Source organism: Leuciscus leuciscus, assembly GCF_965113295.1.
Source record: "Leuciscus leuciscus genome assembly, chromosome: 3".
NCBI lineage: Eukaryota > Metazoa > Chordata > Actinopteri > Cypriniformes > Leuciscidae > Leuciscus > Leuciscus leuciscus.
The window spans coordinates 21,365,954-21,384,125 of NC_138727.1; the positions used below are offsets into that span (position 1 = coordinate 21,365,954).

At 35.7% G+C, this 18,172-nt stretch overlaps 3 protein-coding genes across 5 annotated transcripts; 1 reads left to right on the plus strand and 2 right to left on the minus strand.

Moving 5' to 3' along the window:
* Positions 1-3,064: 3,064 nt before the first annotated feature.
* anp32b (acidic (leucine-rich) nuclear phosphoprotein 32 family, member B) lies at positions 3,065-8,002 on the minus strand. Its single transcript, XM_082165693.1, has 7 exons — positions 7,802-8,002; positions 5,849-5,998; positions 5,646-5,768; positions 4,123-4,309; positions 3,922-4,034; positions 3,771-3,840; positions 3,065-3,667 (listed from the first exon to the last, which is right to left on the minus strand). The coding sequence occupies exons 1-7, from the start codon at positions 7,853-7,855 to the stop codon at positions 3,573-3,575; spliced, it is 792 nt and encodes a 263-aa protein (XP_082021819.1). The 5' UTR covers positions 7,856-8,002; the 3' UTR covers positions 3,065-3,572.
* A 170-nt stretch (positions 8,003-8,172) lies between these two features.
* Positions 8,173-12,855, plus strand: hemgn (hemogen). Of its 3 annotated transcripts, none has more exons than XR_014204825.1 (4): positions 8,173-8,906; positions 8,959-11,190; positions 11,664-12,229; positions 12,355-12,855. XR_014204825.1 is itself a non-coding variant. In XM_082165694.1 (4 exons), the coding sequence occupies exons 1-4, from the start codon at positions 11,133-11,135 to the stop codon at positions 12,477-12,479; spliced, it is 597 nt and encodes a 198-aa protein (XP_082021820.1). In that variant the 5' UTR covers positions 11,031-11,132; the 3' UTR covers positions 12,480-12,855. The 3 variants fall into 3 exon arrangements, 2 of the variants coding, with proteins under 2 accessions (XP_082021820.1, XP_082021821.1); XM_082165694.1 differs by lacking the exon at positions 8,173-8,906 and having other exon boundaries at positions 11,031-11,190; positions 11,664-11,754; positions 11,907-12,229; XM_082165695.1 differs by lacking the exon at positions 8,173-8,906 and having other exon boundaries at positions 11,031-11,190; positions 11,664-11,742; positions 11,907-12,229.
* Positions 12,856-12,991: 136 nt separating this feature from the next.
* On the minus strand, positions 12,992-17,584 carry trmo (tRNA methyltransferase O). The gene is made up of 6 exons (XM_082165673.1): positions 17,343-17,584; positions 17,093-17,247; positions 16,728-16,902; positions 15,279-15,436; positions 13,817-14,353; positions 12,992-13,737 (listed from the first exon to the last, which is right to left on the minus strand). The coding sequence occupies exons 1-6, from the start codon at positions 17,429-17,431 to the stop codon at positions 13,505-13,507; spliced, it is 1,347 nt and encodes a 448-aa protein (XP_082021799.1). The 5' UTR covers positions 17,432-17,584; the 3' UTR covers positions 12,992-13,504.
* Positions 17,585-18,172: the final 588 nt, after the last annotated feature.

Below are 18,172 nucleotides of genomic sequence, written 5' to 3' on the forward strand. Positions count from 1 at the left end.
ATTCTTCCTCTCCTATAGGCCTAGCAATGAATGAAATTTTTCCTCAGGGACACTACAATGCACTGCCTGATGCGATACTGTAGTAGACAGTTGCATATAATTTTCTCTCCAATATTATCAATCTTGTAAGTAAAGAAGTTATTAAAGTCATTACTGCTATGCTGTTTGGAAACGTCCAGTGTTGAAGCTGTATTCTTCTTTCATTTAGCCACTGTTTTAAATAAATACCTAGGTTTGTGTTTGTTTTCTTCTAAAAGTGTTGAAAAATAAGCAGGTCTAGCTGTTTTAAGGTCTCTCTGTACGCAATCGTGCTCTCTCTCCACGAAATGCAAAAAACTTGTAATTTTGTTTTCTTCCAGCTACGCTCCATTTTTCTGGCTGCTCTCTTAAAGGCCTGAGTGTGCTCGTTGTACCACGGCCTTTAATCTTCTTTAAGCGCAATGGAGCAACTGTGTCTAAAGTGCTGGAAAAAAGAGAGTCAATCATTTCTGTTGCAACATCGAGTTCTTCTAAGCTATCTGGGATGCTGACGAGATGAAACTGATCAGGAAGATTATTTATAAAGCAATCTTTAGTGGCAGAAGTGATAGTTCTGCTATATGTATAACAGTGGAATAAAGACAGTATAGTATGCGATATATTAAATGCATGTTATTTCCATTCAAAAATATACCTTTTAATTGCTAATTCACCTTATTGTAACACTTAAATTCACACACACACACACACACACACACACACACACACACACACACACACACACACACACAGGGAATATGACTATAAATACACGTAAAATAAAATATGAATTTAAATACACATTGGAAGTAAACGGTTGTATCTAGTTATTTTTTTAGTTTAGAATCAAAGTATGAATTATGGGAGTGTGATGACAATATGTCTCTATACACTACATTAAATGTTCAAACACTACCTGTATAAGTGTGGAATAATTTAGATTTTTCTAAATAATTTTAAAAGATGTGTCTTACCCATTTATTTGATAAAAAATACAAGTAAATCAGTAAAAAGTTTAAATATTATTACAATTCAAAATAACTGTTTTGTATTTTAATATATTTTAAAATGTAATTTATTCCTGTGTTGACAAAGCTGAATTTTCAGCATCATTACTCCAGTCTTCAGTATCACATGATCCTTCAGAAACCATTCTGATGTGCTGATTTGCTGTATTTTTTGCTTGTGTGTGTAGTGAGATCTATATAGTGAGAGTGAGATCCTATTGGTGCATGTAAAGTTTCAGATATTTATTCTCCACAGAATGGAAAAATATGCATGTTACTGTATATTGCAGGTTGCATTAATATGTGGATTTTCTGTTTAACATTTTCATTTATATATGTATTTATTTTATTATTATTGTTTTTTAATCATTGTGGATACATATTGTGGCCCTTTTGTAAGTTTACTGAGCCCTTCGGACGCCCGGTTTGTCCATGTTTGCAAAAAGGTGTATCCTGTGTGATTCCTAGAATACTGAAAATGGTAATAAAATATTAATAAATAAGTCCTGCACAAACCATATAAACAATCTATATTTTACTATAGGACGGGTATATTACAAATTCTGAAGGCAATCCTGTTCCTGTAGAATATTTGACAGGACAAGTAGGACTGTACACTGACCTGTCCCCTGTCCAGCAGGGGTCCTACATGATCCCTGTTTATAGAACTACACAACATTTTTGTGTAACCATGACAGAAACCAAAAGATGTGGCTGTGAAAGGAAACGCAACCACTTTTCAATAGGTGAAAGCAATTTGGAAGTATTTTTGTACTTTAAATACAAGAGTTTAAAGCTCCAAAAACCTACAGCTGTTGCACAGGGATGTTCTCAGACTGTCTGTCTCTCGCCTAAATAGGATTACGAGACAAAAGTCTGATATTAAGTTAATTGCCAATTTCTCCTAACTGATATCATATATTTGCTAAAGCCGTTGAGTAAATAAGTGAACACAAGATCACACTGGAATACAGTGAGAAAGGGTCTTCTATATAATGAAGGTACATTTTAACGTTCATGAAGGTACATTCATGCCTGAACTGTGATTTAAAGACATATGTATTTTAATAAATGTCAGGTCAGGACAAGCTCTCGAGTCTCAAGTTGTATTGTTCATACATGGGCTTTACATGTGTAATTCATAAAATTTGTTGAACACAATGTTCGGCTAGGGCAGTACAATGGTTTAATATTTTTTTGTGCTACCATTTATTTTATATTTAATGACCTTTTTTACCGATCAACTTTCGCTGACAAGCCTATAATGGGCTATTTAATGGCATGTTCCCATTGTGAAAACTTGCGTATTTTTTTTCCTAGGCAAAAAAAGTTAAACTATTCAATAGCATTTTTGTTTTTGTTGTAAGTAAACCTATTTTGGGAAATAATCATTGGACAATAAATGAAAACATCTTCCTTAATAACTATGCTTGTGGATCACAATTTTTTCTTGAATGCAAATGTAAGTTAGTCCATTATTCATCAAATGTTTGTATTAATGTTAACCACAATAAGCTAGTCACAAATAATAATGTAGTGTGATAGGTTCATATGTATGGCACCATGTTAGAGGAGTTTATCATAAGTTGATGATGACTTCTAACAAAATTTCAAGACTAAGTAAAAATATCAGTTATATTTAGTTTTTCCGATTCCTGGTTGGATTTGTGTAGGTCCTCAGATTTGCTTTATTAGTTTGTCACTGCATGTTGAATATGTTACAGGTTATTAGACATAACTATTTGATCCCAGTAACTTCAAAAGTTAAAAGTCATGACGTTTCAGCAGTGAAGAATGAACCTGAATGGAATGATCTCTTCTCACTTGGTTTTGATTGCATTCAAGAAAATTATTAAATGGAAATGGAAAATAAGTGACTGCATCATGCAGTCTGATAAAAAAGATCAATCTTTCCAGCTGCCCTGCAGCTTTACAAGTATCAGGTAATGGTTATCTTAAAACATGCACAAGTCCTCAACCTCTCATTGTCTGTCATCAAATAAATGTTTACACAAAGTACAGAGAAATAGGAGAGCGAGCAAAGCACAAAATGTTATTTTATTTACAAAGTTTTTGTCTTACAGAAAGTAAAAATGTAGCTACAACCTTGATTTGTGCCACAGGCTGCCACACTAAAATTATGGCCCGCTTATCACACAGTTGCTATAGCAATCGTATTGGGAAATTTGGAACAAAAACTAAAGGGGTAGGAAATGTCAACAAAAGAAAAAAGAAAGAAAGAAAAACACTTTCAACAAAATATTAAAAGCACAGACCCAAAACTAAATACCAGTCCCCAAAGGTTTTTGGAACACAAACGGGCAGGGGATTGACAGTGGACTTGTGGAATGCCGAGTAAGCCACCGACCCAGAAGGCTTTCATTCAGCTCGTAGGCTCCATATGAACAGCTCCACCCGTCCGGTACAGTCTTGCCCCCACAGGGAGCTTAGCGCTTGGGTAAGGGGGAGAGAAAAGGTTGATGGGATAGCCAAGTTGTTGGAAAGGAAGGAGAGGGAAGGGTTGGTAACAGAGTTGTTCATTGGCTTTTAATCATCCTCGTCGTCGTCGTCGTCATCATCATCATCATCCTCCTCATCGGCTTCTCGTTTTCTCTTCTCACCCTTTCCTCCTTGCACTTCGACTGAGCAAGAGAAAAACAATGTTACTTACTTAAAAATCGCTTGGACACCAACAGAACTAAAGGATGCCATAAAATCAGAAAAAGGTTCATTTGAATATCTCACCTTCATCATCATCGTCGTCGTCATCATCTTCATCATCCTCTACTTCTCCATCCCGACCAAAGTCTTCCTCCTGAAAGCAACAAGCCATGTAATTAAATAGGTTTTCTGTGTTCTTGGTTTCCATAAATAACACATAATAGTAAACTCGTACCTCATCCTCTCCACTGCCATCCTCATCATCCTCCTCGCCTTCAACCTCATCTTCATCATCATCGTCATCTTCCTCTTCATCAAACTCCTCCTCATCCTCCTCTTCTTCTCCTTCTGTGTTTAAAGTGACAAATGAACATTGGTAACCCTAATGAAATAAACAGCGGTTTAAACACTGAAACTAAGAGCTGGCCACACCAACCCTCATCATCGTCATCATCGACTCCATCAGCTTCTCCGTCAGAGTCTGACGCCTCGCGGTCATCCAAATCATAGCCGTCCAGATATGTGAGCTGCGGAAGGAGCTTGAAGACGCTTTCCCGGTAGTCATTCAAGTTTGTGACTTCGCAATTGAAAAGGTCAAGACTTTTCAAATGGTCAAGTTTTTTCTGCCAAAATGAACAGATCAATCACAAAACTGTACAACTCCATGATTTATTTTATTTTCATCATAATTTTTGATGAGGAACACAGCTCAAATTTTTTGTACAATTAAAGGGATAGTATTTACTCATTCTTATGTCATTGGAAAAACTTTTTTGTTTTCTTAGGTGTAACACAAAACATGATATTTTGAGAAATGTCTTTTTTGGCCATTCAATGGAAGTCAGTAGCATCCACCTATTTTTATGCGCATTTTGGAATATAGAAATAAATAAAAAAACTCTAGAAACACCAAAATGGCAATAAATTAAAAAACTTGAGTCGGAAAACTTTTTTTCCGATAAGAAAACATGCGTGTTAACTATGGTGGAAACACATTTACCGAATAAATTCCTCGATGCGCATAAAAAAAAAAAAGACATGACTTTGCGATGGGACGGCATAACTAGACGAACCGATCTTGTTGCACAGCATCTGAAAAGCTGTTTTGGTTGTTCTGTTGTCAAAGTGGTTCAGTATAATTACCTCCCAGAACTCTCTTACATTACTGTGTTCCCAAACAGCAGCATCTGCCACCGAAATCAAGATATCATGTTTATTGTGTTTCATCTGCACGCTTTGAGATGCAAGTAATTTATATATGAAATTATTGTATACAATGGCTTCTCCTAATGCAGCAACTTCCATTTTTCTTAGTGATATTTAGCGTCAGTTTATCAGGAAGTGACGATTTTGTTCTCTTTGGCTCAATGGATGGAAACCGTGCTTTATTTGCAACGGTTTTATGCAATATTCCAATTTTGCGCACAATTTAAATTCGCAACTTTGGATGGAAACATAACCAGTGGTATCCAATATTCAAAATATTGTCTTTTGTATTCCGCAGAAGCAAGCAAGCCTTACAGGTTTGAAAAGACAAGAGGGGCATTTTTTTTTTTTAGGTCACTTTAACCCTGTAAAGCCTGACATGAAATAACGGTCCGTAAAAATACAGTTTATTGAACCTTTAGACAAAATCCTAAAAACAAAATCCACAAAACAAACGTTTCCATGTGTCGAGTATCATATTTGATAGGCTACATCAGACTATTATAGTCAATATTGTATAAAACAGGAGATCATATGAGAGGGGGGGGGGGAAACTAAATTTCATTCAGAGGTCAAAACGGAGCCAAAATATGAAATTTGGTGCAGTTACTGATATTTATATGGCCAAAAAGTAAGATGTAATTCTGACAGATTGTAATGCAAATCAATTAATAGGTTTAATAAGGTTAAGCTGCAGAAACTTTAACGTGGAAAACTATATGCAAGTGCATGAGACAGGAAGTCTGTACAAACCAAAGGTTCCAATGTGCTGATGTCTTTTAGTTTGTTGCCACTTAGGTTTAGATGTGTGAGATTGGGGAGTTTTTCAGCTAAAACATCAAGGCCACCAGAAATTCTGTTGTCACTGAGTTCCAACTGAAAATGAAAATACATAAGTCAGAGCACAAATAGATAACATTGTACTATAGAGATCAATAAACACCGTGTGATATTACCTTTTTAAGTTTTCCAAGTTTAGGAAGGTTGGAAACTGAGAGAAGACCAACATTTATCAAACTTAGAAATTCAAGATTAACAAATTCTGCTGTGAGGCCTTCAATTTTCCCTTCATTTGATCTGCAGTTGTCAAGGACAAGTTCTCGTACCTAGAAGGATCCAACACAAGAGCAAAAATTGTAATACTGTATTGTACTACTGTAACTATTGTACTACTGTAACTAACGTGTTAAAATTCAACAACAATAACATGAAAGTATGTAAGTGCAACTAATTTGATCAAACAGGGGTGTTGGACACGCTGGCTAACATAGACATGCTCAATGGAGATGACAAACTATGCTGGTTAAAAAAGTTTCTCAACTGAAAAATAATAATAATGTGTTTTTCAAACAACTTTTATTTACGGAGTGGTAGGGCGTTTTGAGTTGCCTTATATGTTTATATCGATTTTAGGAAATAATCTAACGTGAAAAATCATTGAACACGGTTTAAGCGGTTGCTGCTGTTGTATGGCCCGATGGCTCACTGTCGCAGCGAGTCACCAATGAGAAAACAGCAGATTACACGCCGACAGCCAGACAACATGGACATATCCGAAAGACACCACCGTCTTTTTAGTGAAATTTTGTGTGACAAACTGCAAATGGAGGGTACTAAAGCCCCTGTGTAAGATGGAAGCGATATGTCGATGGCGTATTCCTGCTGCGAAAGACGAAGACAGAGCGGAAATTAGTGAGACAAAAATGGAGAGTTTCTTTCTCTCATGACAACATGGCGCCTCCTCAGATACACTATATTGACAGGAAAACTCTACATATTAAACAAAACTCGAACGCTGCGTTCGAAAACCTGATTATATGCGGCTACTTGGATTACATGATCACATTTTACGCGATGTTTTGTTGATTTTATAACTGAATTTATACATTTCCACCGGGTTGTCCAACCAAACTAGCACATGTAACGTTAGCTTCTTTTTACTCAGTCGCTCGTTCCGTCTTTGCAGACATCATTGTACTTACTACATCTTTAAAATGTTTGAAAATCACCAGCCCGAGTATTTATTGAGTATACGCGTTAGTTTAATCGGTAGAGACGCGTGGGGAGTAATGGCGGGAATCGGTGTCTCGCAGCAGCAACAATTTAACGAATAAAACTCCACACCATCTCATTAATAACAAATAACGTTACATGTGTTATATTACATAGTTAAAGACTACTTTTGATGATCTCTTTGCAGTTTAATAAGAAACTTTTTTTTAATATATCACTTTATTCATATAATCGACAAGCCTCGGTGCCCTTAAAAATAAAACTAATAATGCGACTGTATGTTCGTCAAATTACATATTTACTTTTCTTATTGAACCGGTGGTATTATTACTCTTCCTGAACATCGTAGGAAAGGAAGAGCTTTGTTGTAGTGTGATGGAGACCAAAATGTGATCGTATTTAAGAAAGTGTGTTAGTGTATGGTTATCTTCAGATATATCTGGTTTATTACTTTAGCGTTTAAGTGGATGTAATAAAGGGCGCCTCATGTTAGCAACAAACATGGCCACCACGGTGAAATAAACCATCCCATCCATATCGTACCACGCCGATGTTAAAACGAGCAAATATTAAGCATAAAAGCATGCTAGATCATGAATACACACATCCAGCATGGGGGGCATAAAATGCTGCAATAATGCCTTCAGCTTTCCAAACTAACGTTACTCGGTATAGCTTACACATTCAGGATCCTTTCATATCAAAACAAGACGAATGGACAACATTACGTTAATGCTGTGAATCTATACACGCAGTACTTTCTCTGTGCCGGGGGGTAACGTTATTACACCCATGTGCTTACCATTAAACTACTACACACAGGTCAGTTGAAGTAGAAAGTAGCCCAGCTAGCATGGCTGGGCACAAAACTAAAGGTTTGGCTCAAAATTACTCACATCAGATGGTGTCCTGTTCCTCAGCTCCAAATGAATCCTCTTTTTCATGTCCATTTCGCCCTCAAAAGTTGGACTCTTCCCTCTTGGGTTCTGGAGGAATTTCTGTTCAGCCCAAAAGGTAGAAAGATGCCTTAATGGAGGGAGAATATGGGACTGTATAATGATCTGAGCCCAGCGCCAAGTTACTCTGGGAGAGCAGAAACCATGGAGGGAAACGGCACTGAAACAAATATATACTCAATAGCGCCATCTCTGGCCAACGACGCGCACTGCAGCCACACAAACAAGATCAACGACAGCAGTGCTGCATTACAGTAGCTTTATGTGACATGAGAAGTTTGTCAACATTTTGTACTTACAGTAAAATGGGTTGGAAAGGTTCCATATATTTCATCATCTTGGGGAAACAAGCAGAACCCTGTTTTTCTGGCTGGGACAAAATGGCCTTATTTTTTTTTATGGCATATCTTTGTTAAAACGTGTAAACATCAACATTTTATTTTCCTTGTTACATCAAGTTAGTTATTCTAGCTCAGACAGCCAATTTGATAGCTATTTTATTATTCAAATGATATCTGCAAAAAAGACTAGACAGCAAGATCTTAAATCCAAAATGTATCCTAAACGTTTCACTAAAGAAATGATATTAGATATTCATTTTTTTCCAAATATTGTCAAATGGAGTGTTCTCTCATCAACTATATTTATATTCTATATATTATATTCCAATTCAACCCAGGGTCCATGCACAGCCTGGTTAGGTGCAGGTAGATTGCAGGAACGAACTTGAATTAGGCTACAATAATAAGAACACTCTACCGCACACTATTGACTTTATGAGTAAAATAGAGTAAAGTCAATAGTATGTGGTTGAGTGTTCTTATTATTGTCATATATATTTTATACTTGATTGTCCCTATTATGCATACTGTATTATTTCCATTATATTTATTTCATTAGGTTAACAGTGTCTGGGAAGCAAATCACTTCATACACTTGACTATATACACCAACTATTAAATTGTTCAAAACGAATATTTTTTTCCCCCCATGTTGCTGCTATTGCAGAGAAATAATCTGTGTGTGTGTGTGTGTGTGTGTGTGTGTGTGTGTGTGTGTGTGTGTGTGTGTGTGTGTGTGTGTGTGTGTTACTATAGTAATATGCCTCAAAACAGTATGATTTTTTTTTAAAATCGGGTTGATATAATTAATACAATATATTACAAAATGTCTTTTTTTTCCTATTTGCATTATTTGTGTTAATGTTATAAGGTTATAAACATTGCTGTTCAACAAGTTAACTTGCTATATAGGATCTTGCCAGGAGAGGGCATCATTTTGCTTCTACGTTGTGACATAAATTAAGTGAAACCAAGAGTAATCACTAAATAACAATTACAAAAGCATATGCAAATAGGTGTCATACTTTAAATCAAACAGTCCTAAGCAAACTATAAAGCACACAAGGCAGCAAGGACCAAAGAGTCAATCTCAACTCCATTGTTCACAACTGTTCACAACAAATTATGACTTCATTAGCCGGACATGAACAAACTGTATTGACAAAGAAGAACAGCGGTCAAAGCTCATCTATTAAACAGACAGTTTCCCTGCAGGATAGTTGGTCAGTAGCCTACTATAAAAGAACCGAATTATGAAAATCCCTGACCCAGTTTTAACATGGTAGGAGATTTGTAGGGTCAGCCATCTTATTGGTATCATTAAGACCAATGATTGCTCTGTTGCATAATGGCAAAAGAATATGAGGCTGTTTTGTACTCTGTGCATGTGGTGCAAACACTTTTCTCTCCAGGATGACAACAACCCAAAATAAACCAGTAAAATAAAATAAAGACCAGTTTATAGTAGAGTCAAAAGCCTTCCATAGCCTCTTTGACTACTGACATATTTGAACATTTATTTTATCCTACAAAGAACTGTAGGCTTTTCTTCATGAAGAATAATGCAATATCTCACATACAGGCTTCAGCTGTTCTGAAGGCGTCTGGATATTAAAATCCTGTTCGCTGTTGCTGTTATTTTGTTATGATGGTGGAGGTAACCACATTATACCAGTGGGAGAGAAAGAAAATGAAGTATTTCATTTTAATGGCATGCAACAAAGTGCTATGGGAAAGTAATTTGTTGCCAAAAGTGTAATGAATTTATAAATAAATGTTAAATCATTTTAATATAAATGATGAATTGTCTATGTTAACTTTTAATTCATTAACCTCAAAGTTGTTCAGGGAGAAGTCATGCACAGTATCTAAATGGCGGGACAGCAGAACTCAATATGTTTGGACCTGATTGTGAACACACCCAGTGAGCAGCAGAGATAAAATGAGAGGGCACGAGCTTTATACTTTTTGAGTATTCAAATAACATGGAAATAAAGAAATGCCTTTAATGTCAGCATGGTTGTTTTTTCTCTTTCAAAAGGGATAGTTTATTGTGGGTGGGATTTCTTTTTTAAACGTCTTCAAAATACAATACTAAGAATTAGAGAGTCAGTTTGTGTGGATTCATTAACCATAGGCTACCTTTTTATAATGTAAATTATAAATATAATTTATCTTTAAATAATTCAATTCACAAAACATCCGGTTTTATGAGATCCATGACTTATGTTCACCAAACAATAAACAAAGGAATAGAAGACATGAAAACTGATTATTGATATGTAGAAGAGAACGTTCTCAAAACCTAAACTGAACATAGGCTACAGAAAACGTTTCTGTCTATAGCAAATAGAGAACGTTAGGATGTATATTCAAGGAACTTTCCAAAAATTGTTAGCTGGGATACAGTGTCTGAAGCACCAGGCATCCGTCTTGGACTTTAGTGTCTTTAGTGACTAACCTTGCTCAACTCCTGTGAATAAAGTTACTTATAAGGCTCTTCAAGATGATCAATAGATCTCCAGCAGTATACAATTATTTGTCTAAGTCAATCTACTGTAGATTCATTTAAACCTATAAATTAATCTTTATTAGTTTTGGCCTATATTGATCATTTAGCTACATGTTTGTCTATATGACCCTTGACCAAGTCAAGAATAGCGGTCATCTCTCGTGACGACAGGCAAACAGTCAGAAAAGTGCACAGGCAGCCAGCATCATGACCTCCTTTTTTTACTTTCTTCTGTGAGTACTGTGCCAAGTCCTCCACCTTTGCAAATAAGATAAGAGCACAACTGCAAGAACTCTCCCAGCACCACGGTAATGTTTAACCAGATAATTATTCTCTTAGCGGCAGGAAGAGTAAATGGGCACATATTTTTTCAGCCCTGTCATTTCAATACTTCATATTCATGTGACAGGACAACAAAATGGAAGAGATGTTGGAAAAAGAGATTCTGCTGTCAGAAGTAAAAGATTCTGATGAAGGTATGACTTTTGTATCAAAACTTCAAAATTAATCACTTTTAAGAACAGCTTGATGACCTGAATTTGTTCGTTATCAATTCATTAAGATTGTATATTAGTGACCGTTGAAGTTTTCAAAAAAAAAATGTATAGATGAAACATTCAATATCAAGAACAGAAAACCTTTTGAGCCTAGTTCTTTGTTCTTAAGGATTGTAAGACTTATTTCCCTGCGGTTTTTAAGATATTTATGTACTAGTTGTTTATTTTTGTGTTGCAATGAGATATTTGAAATGCCATAATAATTGCCATGATATACTGATCATATATCAATGCACATTAGTCTGAAACATGCATTGAGCAGCTCTTTTATACACTCATGACCTGCATTCTGAATACTTTTGGTTGGTGCTACTTTAGCTACTGTTACAAAGTAAACTAAAACCTGCAGCAGGCAAAACAGCAAAGGACTGTGTGATTTGTTTGTTTGGTAGGTGGAATTCGGCTGCGACTGAGAGACAGAGACCTGTTGAAGAAACGAAAAGCCGAGGCAGAGGAAAAGGCAACCAACCAGTGGGTTTATGGGTAAAGTGTTGAATGAGGCCAATAAAAGCACTGGGAAAGGCTATTGTGCACTGATTATTTATTTTTCAGTTCAACTCACATTGTGATACTGTGATGCAGATCCACAAATTTGGAAATTTCGCTCAAATAATGTCTCCTAACATTGACTGCAGGGCACAAAGCCTTAAAAGAGTGAAAATGAGGACCAGCAGTACCCCAGGAAGGAAAGGTCGACCAAGGAAAGAACAGCCCATAGTTATTCCAGAAGACCTTGGTCTGGCTGAGGAAACAGATCCTTCTCCTGTCACACTTCCTATCACAGTACCAGTATTACCCACGACAGCAGAGGCAGTGCCTATACAACCAGCTGAGCCACAACCAGAGCTGGTGCCTGTGGAAGCAGCAAGTGAAAAACCTCTCGAGGAGTTTCTGATTGAGGATCTGGGGCCGGATGAGGAGGAAGACATGCCTCAAAAAAGCCTTATCATTGATACAGGTATTTGGAGAAATGGCCCTACATTTTTCAGTAGTGGTTTCATTAATTACTGGGTTATTCATTTGTAAAATTAAGCATTTTATATATTGATTTGTCAACACAAATGAATGTATGTGGTTTTTTAGGTGATAGTGAGCAGCCATTTGCTGATGTGCCTGAACAAAGTGAAGTCTCAAAGCCGGTGTTTCTCCCACAACCTGGTCCTTCTCAATCAGACAGCCTAAGCCTTTCTGAGAATTTACTTATCTGAGTACCTATTTTCTACAGTAAAAAAACAACAACAAAAAAAACAAGCATTGTGACTAACTCATTTACTATATTTACTTTATCTCAAAGGATTTCAAAACCTGAAACAAGAAAAAGTGTATATTTATTAAAATTGTTTATGTTTCTGTGTAAACCACTCATCAATATACTCTGTCCAAATTATTTTAATAAAATAAAAATATGAAATTGTGTTACAGACTAGTATAGCACTGTTGTGCCCCCTGGTGATTGTAAAATAGAACTTTTAAATACCAAATAACTATTAAAAAATGCTATTTTCCTTTTAACCTCTATGACAAATAATCTGTGTTTAGGTTGTTTGTACAACTTACTTTAAAATAAATGCGTTTTATATTTTGTCTTTGTCTACAGCAATTTATTCATTGGATCCATCATCCTCATACTAGAATAAATTTTATTTGCAACACTTTGTAAACAGTACTTCACTGGACACATATTCAACAAATTCTAAAATGCAACAAATAACACACAAACTATGATTAAAATACACATTTTATTATGTTGTTAAACTATGAAATTCTAGTAATAGTTTCAAACCATTTTTGTTGAGCACAGTATGTTAATAGAAAGTCGATGCTGCCAACCTGTAATAATATCTTCAGGTGTTTTGTGAAGGTTTTAAAATAAAAAAAAGGATGCTGCATCAGTTTGGTTTGACATTTACTTCTCTTCCTGCTGTTATTAGTACACAACATTTTTTTTAAAATAATTTACTAATTAAAGGGTAGCTAACCCAAAAAATTCTGTCATCATTTACTCACCCTCATGCCACTCTAAACATACATGACTGTATTTCTTATGTGAAAAATATTTTGAAGAATGTTGGTACCAAACAGTTTCGGTGAACACTGACTTTCATTATATGGACAAAAAACATTTCAAAGTTTTGAAGGTGAGTAAATGATGACTGATGATGAAATTTTCATTTTTTGGGTGACCTATCCTATAAGTAATTTTCTTTGAAAGTGCAGGAATGTGACATAAAACTCACACAATATTTGTGAGTTCTGAACTCTGCACAGGTTTGACTCTCACAACCTCCGCAAAACCATCTCCAAACCAGCAGGTTATGTCAGCTGTATCCAGGGTAAAGAAGAACAGGCGGTCTTGACAACGTGTGCGACGATATACTGATCTGGGGTCAGCTGACAGAATGCCGTGGATAGCAGCCACTGCTTCATCTGGTCCTTTCAAGAACTGGAAGTTTGGTCTTGTGCTGTCTATTAAATAAGAAATCAATTAGACAAATGACAAATGCCTTGATTAGAAAACCACTCAGGTATCAGAATGATCTCATACCTGTACTGTCGCAGGGAAGAAACTCTTTGAGCTCTTTTTCAGCATTTGCAGTAAATCGCACATCTAGGTTACTGATAGGAGGAGCCCTGACCCAGGCTGCAATAGTACTGTAGTCCTCATGGCCAAATCTGAGACTGGATGAACTTAAAGGATTTGTACCCGCCGAAGTGCCTTCAGGAGTATCCGTGTTTTTGTCTTCATCTGGATTCTCAGGGAAAAGTTGTTGCCGTCTGAGATAGTTTTTAACTTCTTCAAGTACATCAGTCGCTTTACTGGATCCAGACCTTTCTGAAAAAGAGAAATCTGAAACAGCGGCTGGACAAACACTGAGCTCCGAGGAAGGTTCAGATGATGTCTCTAAGGTCTCTGGTTCTTCACCTAGATCCATCGGGTCTGTGAATGATGATGTTTGTTTATATTCACTGTTGGTATCATCTGTTCTTGTTTTGGGAGAATCATAGTCTGGAATATACGGCTTAATGTCCAGGACAGGTGTTCCAGCGATAATATCGACCCCTGACAAGTGAAGTGTATCCCCTTGAAAAGCAAATGATAACTGATTACTTATATTAAATAGGCTATCATATTGACTATGACAAACTTGATGCTACACTAGCTGTCCCGTTAAGCTGAAAGTCATTGTTCGTTTTCATTAAAGCTTTGATTGATGATGATAAAGGCTTAAAGTGAAAATAAAAAGTCAATGTTATCACTGTTTCCTCTGAAAAATCTTACAATGCAGTACATCACTACACAATATATTGAATCTATCCAAGTTAATTTAATAATAATAGTAATTATAATACAAACACAACAACTAACTGGTTATTTAACAGTTGTTGTTAAACTCAAACTATTAAAAATAAATTGTCAATTGAAATAAAGCTAAAAATATATATAAATATGAGATGAACATCATTATAAATAAATAACATTAAAATAAATCAAAGTACTACAATTACTAAAAGTGAAATAAAAAGAAATCTAAAAAGAAATAAATGTGATTAAAAGTACAACAAATTTGCAAAAACTTAAACTAAAAACTGAACTGTAACTGAACACTGAAATTATAAAATTAAAAGCTATTGCACAATATGAATACTATAATAGTACATACTATAAATGACACTGCACACATGACAATCATCTTTTAGAGCAGTGGTTCTCAAGCTTTTTGGCACCCCTCATTGTTCACAACATTATTTAAAGGCCCCATGACTTTTCCTGTTGTTCGTGATTTACTGGATAAGGATTAAGGATAAGATTTTTTTTCACTCAAATTCTTTCTGACAAAATATTTTTTGAGCTAAGCATAACTACAAAAATTTTAATTCATAAAATGTTCATGGAGTTTTTAGAGAATTTATAATATACACAATATAGTCATTTTGATGCCCCCTTGGAAGTTTGCTAGGTTGAGAACCGCTGTCCTAGTTCATTAAGTCCAGTAAAACTGTGGTACCTGTGATTCTTTCTAGCTTTGCCAAAGTCAGTCCCAAAGCATTGGGCCTGTGGGGGCTGCGGGTAGAGTACACCCCCACCCTCTGGCCATTCAGACGGGGTGGCTTTACTTTGGCTTTATAGCTCATTTGCCCATTCTTATGGAAAAGGAAAATGATCCTGAGAATGTGAAAGAAAAAGACAAAAGACAAAAGAGTTCACACACATGTGTACTTAACTTTCAATTGTCATTAATTAGGTCTGGCCACTTGTCAGGCCTGTTTAGAAACATTATCTAGGTACTTCTAACGGCTAAACCCATTCACTTTTGATTTTTAATGACCAACATTATCTATCTCCTACACTACATTGCTATTTAAAAAGTGCAGTTCAGTTAAATTATTCTATCTATTGTCCTAACCGTCCAGCTAAGCTCTGAGGACAGTGGTGAACATTATGATTTTGCTACTAGGCTTGCAATGGTATGAGATTTTCATGGAATGACAACTGTCTCAGAAAATATCATGGTTTCACAGTATTACACAATAATTGTTATTATTATAAAAGCTACATACATCATTGACATACACTTACCCTTAAGAACATTGTTTGGCTGAACATTATCCTTGAAACTTGAAACCATTTTTAATGTAAGTATGTGTACAAAAGTCTGACTTTTGAAAAATAAATAAAAGATATGTGAACAAAATTGTGAAAGGAAAATTTTCCTTTCCCTTTGAAACATCACTTATCAGGCTTATGCTACTCTGAATAATACCTGAACTTCGTATTTTGAGCACTTCTTGCGTTGTTGTTGCTTTTGCCTCTTTATGATGACTCGCTGAATTTTGTCCTAATTTGTAAGTCGCTTTGGACAAAGGCGTCTGCTAAATGACTAAATGTAAAATGTAAATGTAAATGTAAATGTAAAATAAATGAGTTCTAAAAAAGTAAGTGTCACATTTACTGTTGTTCTGCAATTTTTTTTTGTGAGCAAAATCCAGTAATTTCAACAAGAATATTTTATAATATAATTTTGAGTGAGGAGGAAAGTTTTCCCCACGCTGATTTATCAACGGGTTGAAGTTGGTCAAGCGGATTTGCCACGATGACAAACAAAAAGCTGCTTAGTTTGTAAGTGACTGACTTTTTTGCCTTTGAAATGGTGTTAATGTGACTGTACTTCAACAGTCAAATGTACTTTTTTTTAGACAACATACATGGGAGTGTAATTTTTTTTGTGACTATTTTGTTACCAAGATCAGATTATAGCAGCATGAATTTCTTGATTTCTGTCTGTAATGAAAGTTGGCAAATCTGACAGGCAGTCGAGGAGGAAAGGAGATGATGTGTATGTGCAAATTAAATTCTCTGTCCAGATTTATTTGTCAATATCCTAGATAAGAAATGTTTTAAAACCCTAGAATACCATGAAAACAGGTATACCACTGCAATCCTATTTTCTACACACCAGATATGGGAGTATTGTTCCAATCCAACTAAAGAATGTTCAGGGTTATTGAAGACTGATGGTTCAATCTTCAAGCTGGCCCGTGAAGAACTGCATATTGTGGGTTGTCGTGGAGTGCCAGTTTTGACCGCAAAACATGAGCTGATATATCCAATAGGTACCGTCTGAATACGCCCTGGGATGTAAAAGACAGACACGTATGGTTTAGACATATTTATATGGCATAAAAACAAGGCTGTGTGACCACAGCCTCTATAATAGTACTTAGGTTTGTTAACATGGCAGTAAAGTGCAGCAAATACAAATGCTGCCTACAAAGGTCGACTGCTGTATCAAAAGTGAAAGTGCTATTAGATTCATTTTACCTTGTTCTAATAATTGCTTAATTCCACCGGGGCTCTGAGATGGGCTTTTGCTCACTGATTGTAATCTGTCATCATGTTTCATACAGTCTGTAAGCATGGACTGAAGAGATGACAACTGCTTCTTATGTGCTCGTATGGATCCATCAATCTGCTGTCTGTTTGATCAACAAACCAATAAATGAATAAAGGAATCACATTTTCAGGATAATCTTCTCTCATATACGACAATCATGCTGATTTGAGAACCTACCTGAGATTTTTTATCTCTCTTCTCATTATTGATGCCTGCTGTGTCAGTTTTCTGACTTGTTCGGCACAACTACACAATGATGGCGACATTTTAGTTATACTAACTGTATAACTTATACACTTCAAAAATTATTTGATGTGATGGTAAACTGGTTTGTTTGTTTGTTCCATCAGTTATTCTGCTTCACCGACTGCAACTGCAATACGAACACGTGTTTCGCTATCGAGAAGAAAATGTTGGACGACCAACTACTTTCAAGGAATCATTCTTCTTCTGGTGTAGTAGCGTAGCGCCACCTACTGTTTACTGTGCAATCAACACAGGCCATCTAAGACTAAATTCCTGACCACTGACCACTAAAAAAGGGAATATACTAAAGCATCTCATGGGTTTCTTTGATATATAAATGTCAAATTTGGAAATCGAGGGACATTATTTGTGTATGTCAATGACAAGGATTTTTTAAAGGTTTTTGAAAGAAGTCTCTTATGTGTACCTATTTGATTAAAATACAGTAAAACAGTAATATTGTGAAATATTATTACAATTTAAAATAACTATTTTCTTTTTTCTTTAAAAAAGAAAAGAAAAAAAAGTAATTATTCATGTGATGGTAAAGCTGAATTTTCAGCATCATTACTGATGGTCTTCATTACTACAGTCTTCAGTGTCACATCACATGATCCTTCAACAATCATTATAATATCCTGATTTGGTTTTCAAGAAACAGTTATAATTTTTTTTTTTATTATTATTTTTTGCGCTGTTTAATGCTTTGTAGTGTATGGCTTTAAAACTAGTCATTTTGGCCTTGGTGTTCCTTACACCCT

What these genes read in the sequence shown, in the direction of transcription:
- hemgn (XM_082165694.1), top strand. Translation starts at nt 11,133, where the DNA reads ATGGAAGAGATGTTGGAAAAAGAGATTCTGCTGTCAGAAGTAAAAGAT. An exon ending in ACCAACCAGTGGGTTTATGG is followed by an intron (nt 11,755 to 11,906) that starts GTAAAGTGTTGA and finishes CATTGACTGCAG; the next exon opens with GGCACAAAGCCTTAAAAGAG. An exon ending in AAGCCTTATCATTGATACAG is followed by an intron (nt 12,230 to 12,354) that starts GTATTTGGAGAA and finishes GTGGTTTTTTAG; the next exon opens with GTGATAGTGAGCAGCCATTT.
- anp32b (XM_082165693.1), bottom strand. Translation starts at nt 7,855, where the DNA reads ATGGACATGAAAAAGAGGATTCATTTGGAGCTGAGGAACAGGACACCA. An exon ending in AACTTGGAAAACTTAAAAAG is followed by an intron (nt 5,769 to 5,848) that starts GTAATATCACAC and finishes TTTCATTTTCAG; the next exon opens with TTGGAACTCAGTGACAACAG. An exon ending in CGATGATGACGATGATGAGG is followed by an intron (nt 4,035 to 4,122) that starts GTTGGTGTGGCC and finishes CTTTAAACACAG; the next exon opens with AAGGAGAAGAAGAGGAGGAT.
- trmo (XM_082165673.1), bottom strand. Translation starts at nt 17,431, where the DNA reads ATGTCGCCATCATTGTGTAGTTGTGCCGAACAAGTCAGAAAACTGACA. An exon ending in TAAGCAATTATTAGAACAAG is followed by an intron (nt 16,903 to 17,092) that starts GTAAAATGAATC and finishes TTTACATCCCAG; the next exon opens with GGCGTATTCAGACGGTACCT. An exon ending in GAACAATACTCCCATATCTG is followed by an intron (nt 15,437 to 16,727) that starts GTGTGTAGAAAA and finishes TCACATTCTCAG; the next exon opens with GATCATTTTCCTTTTCCATA.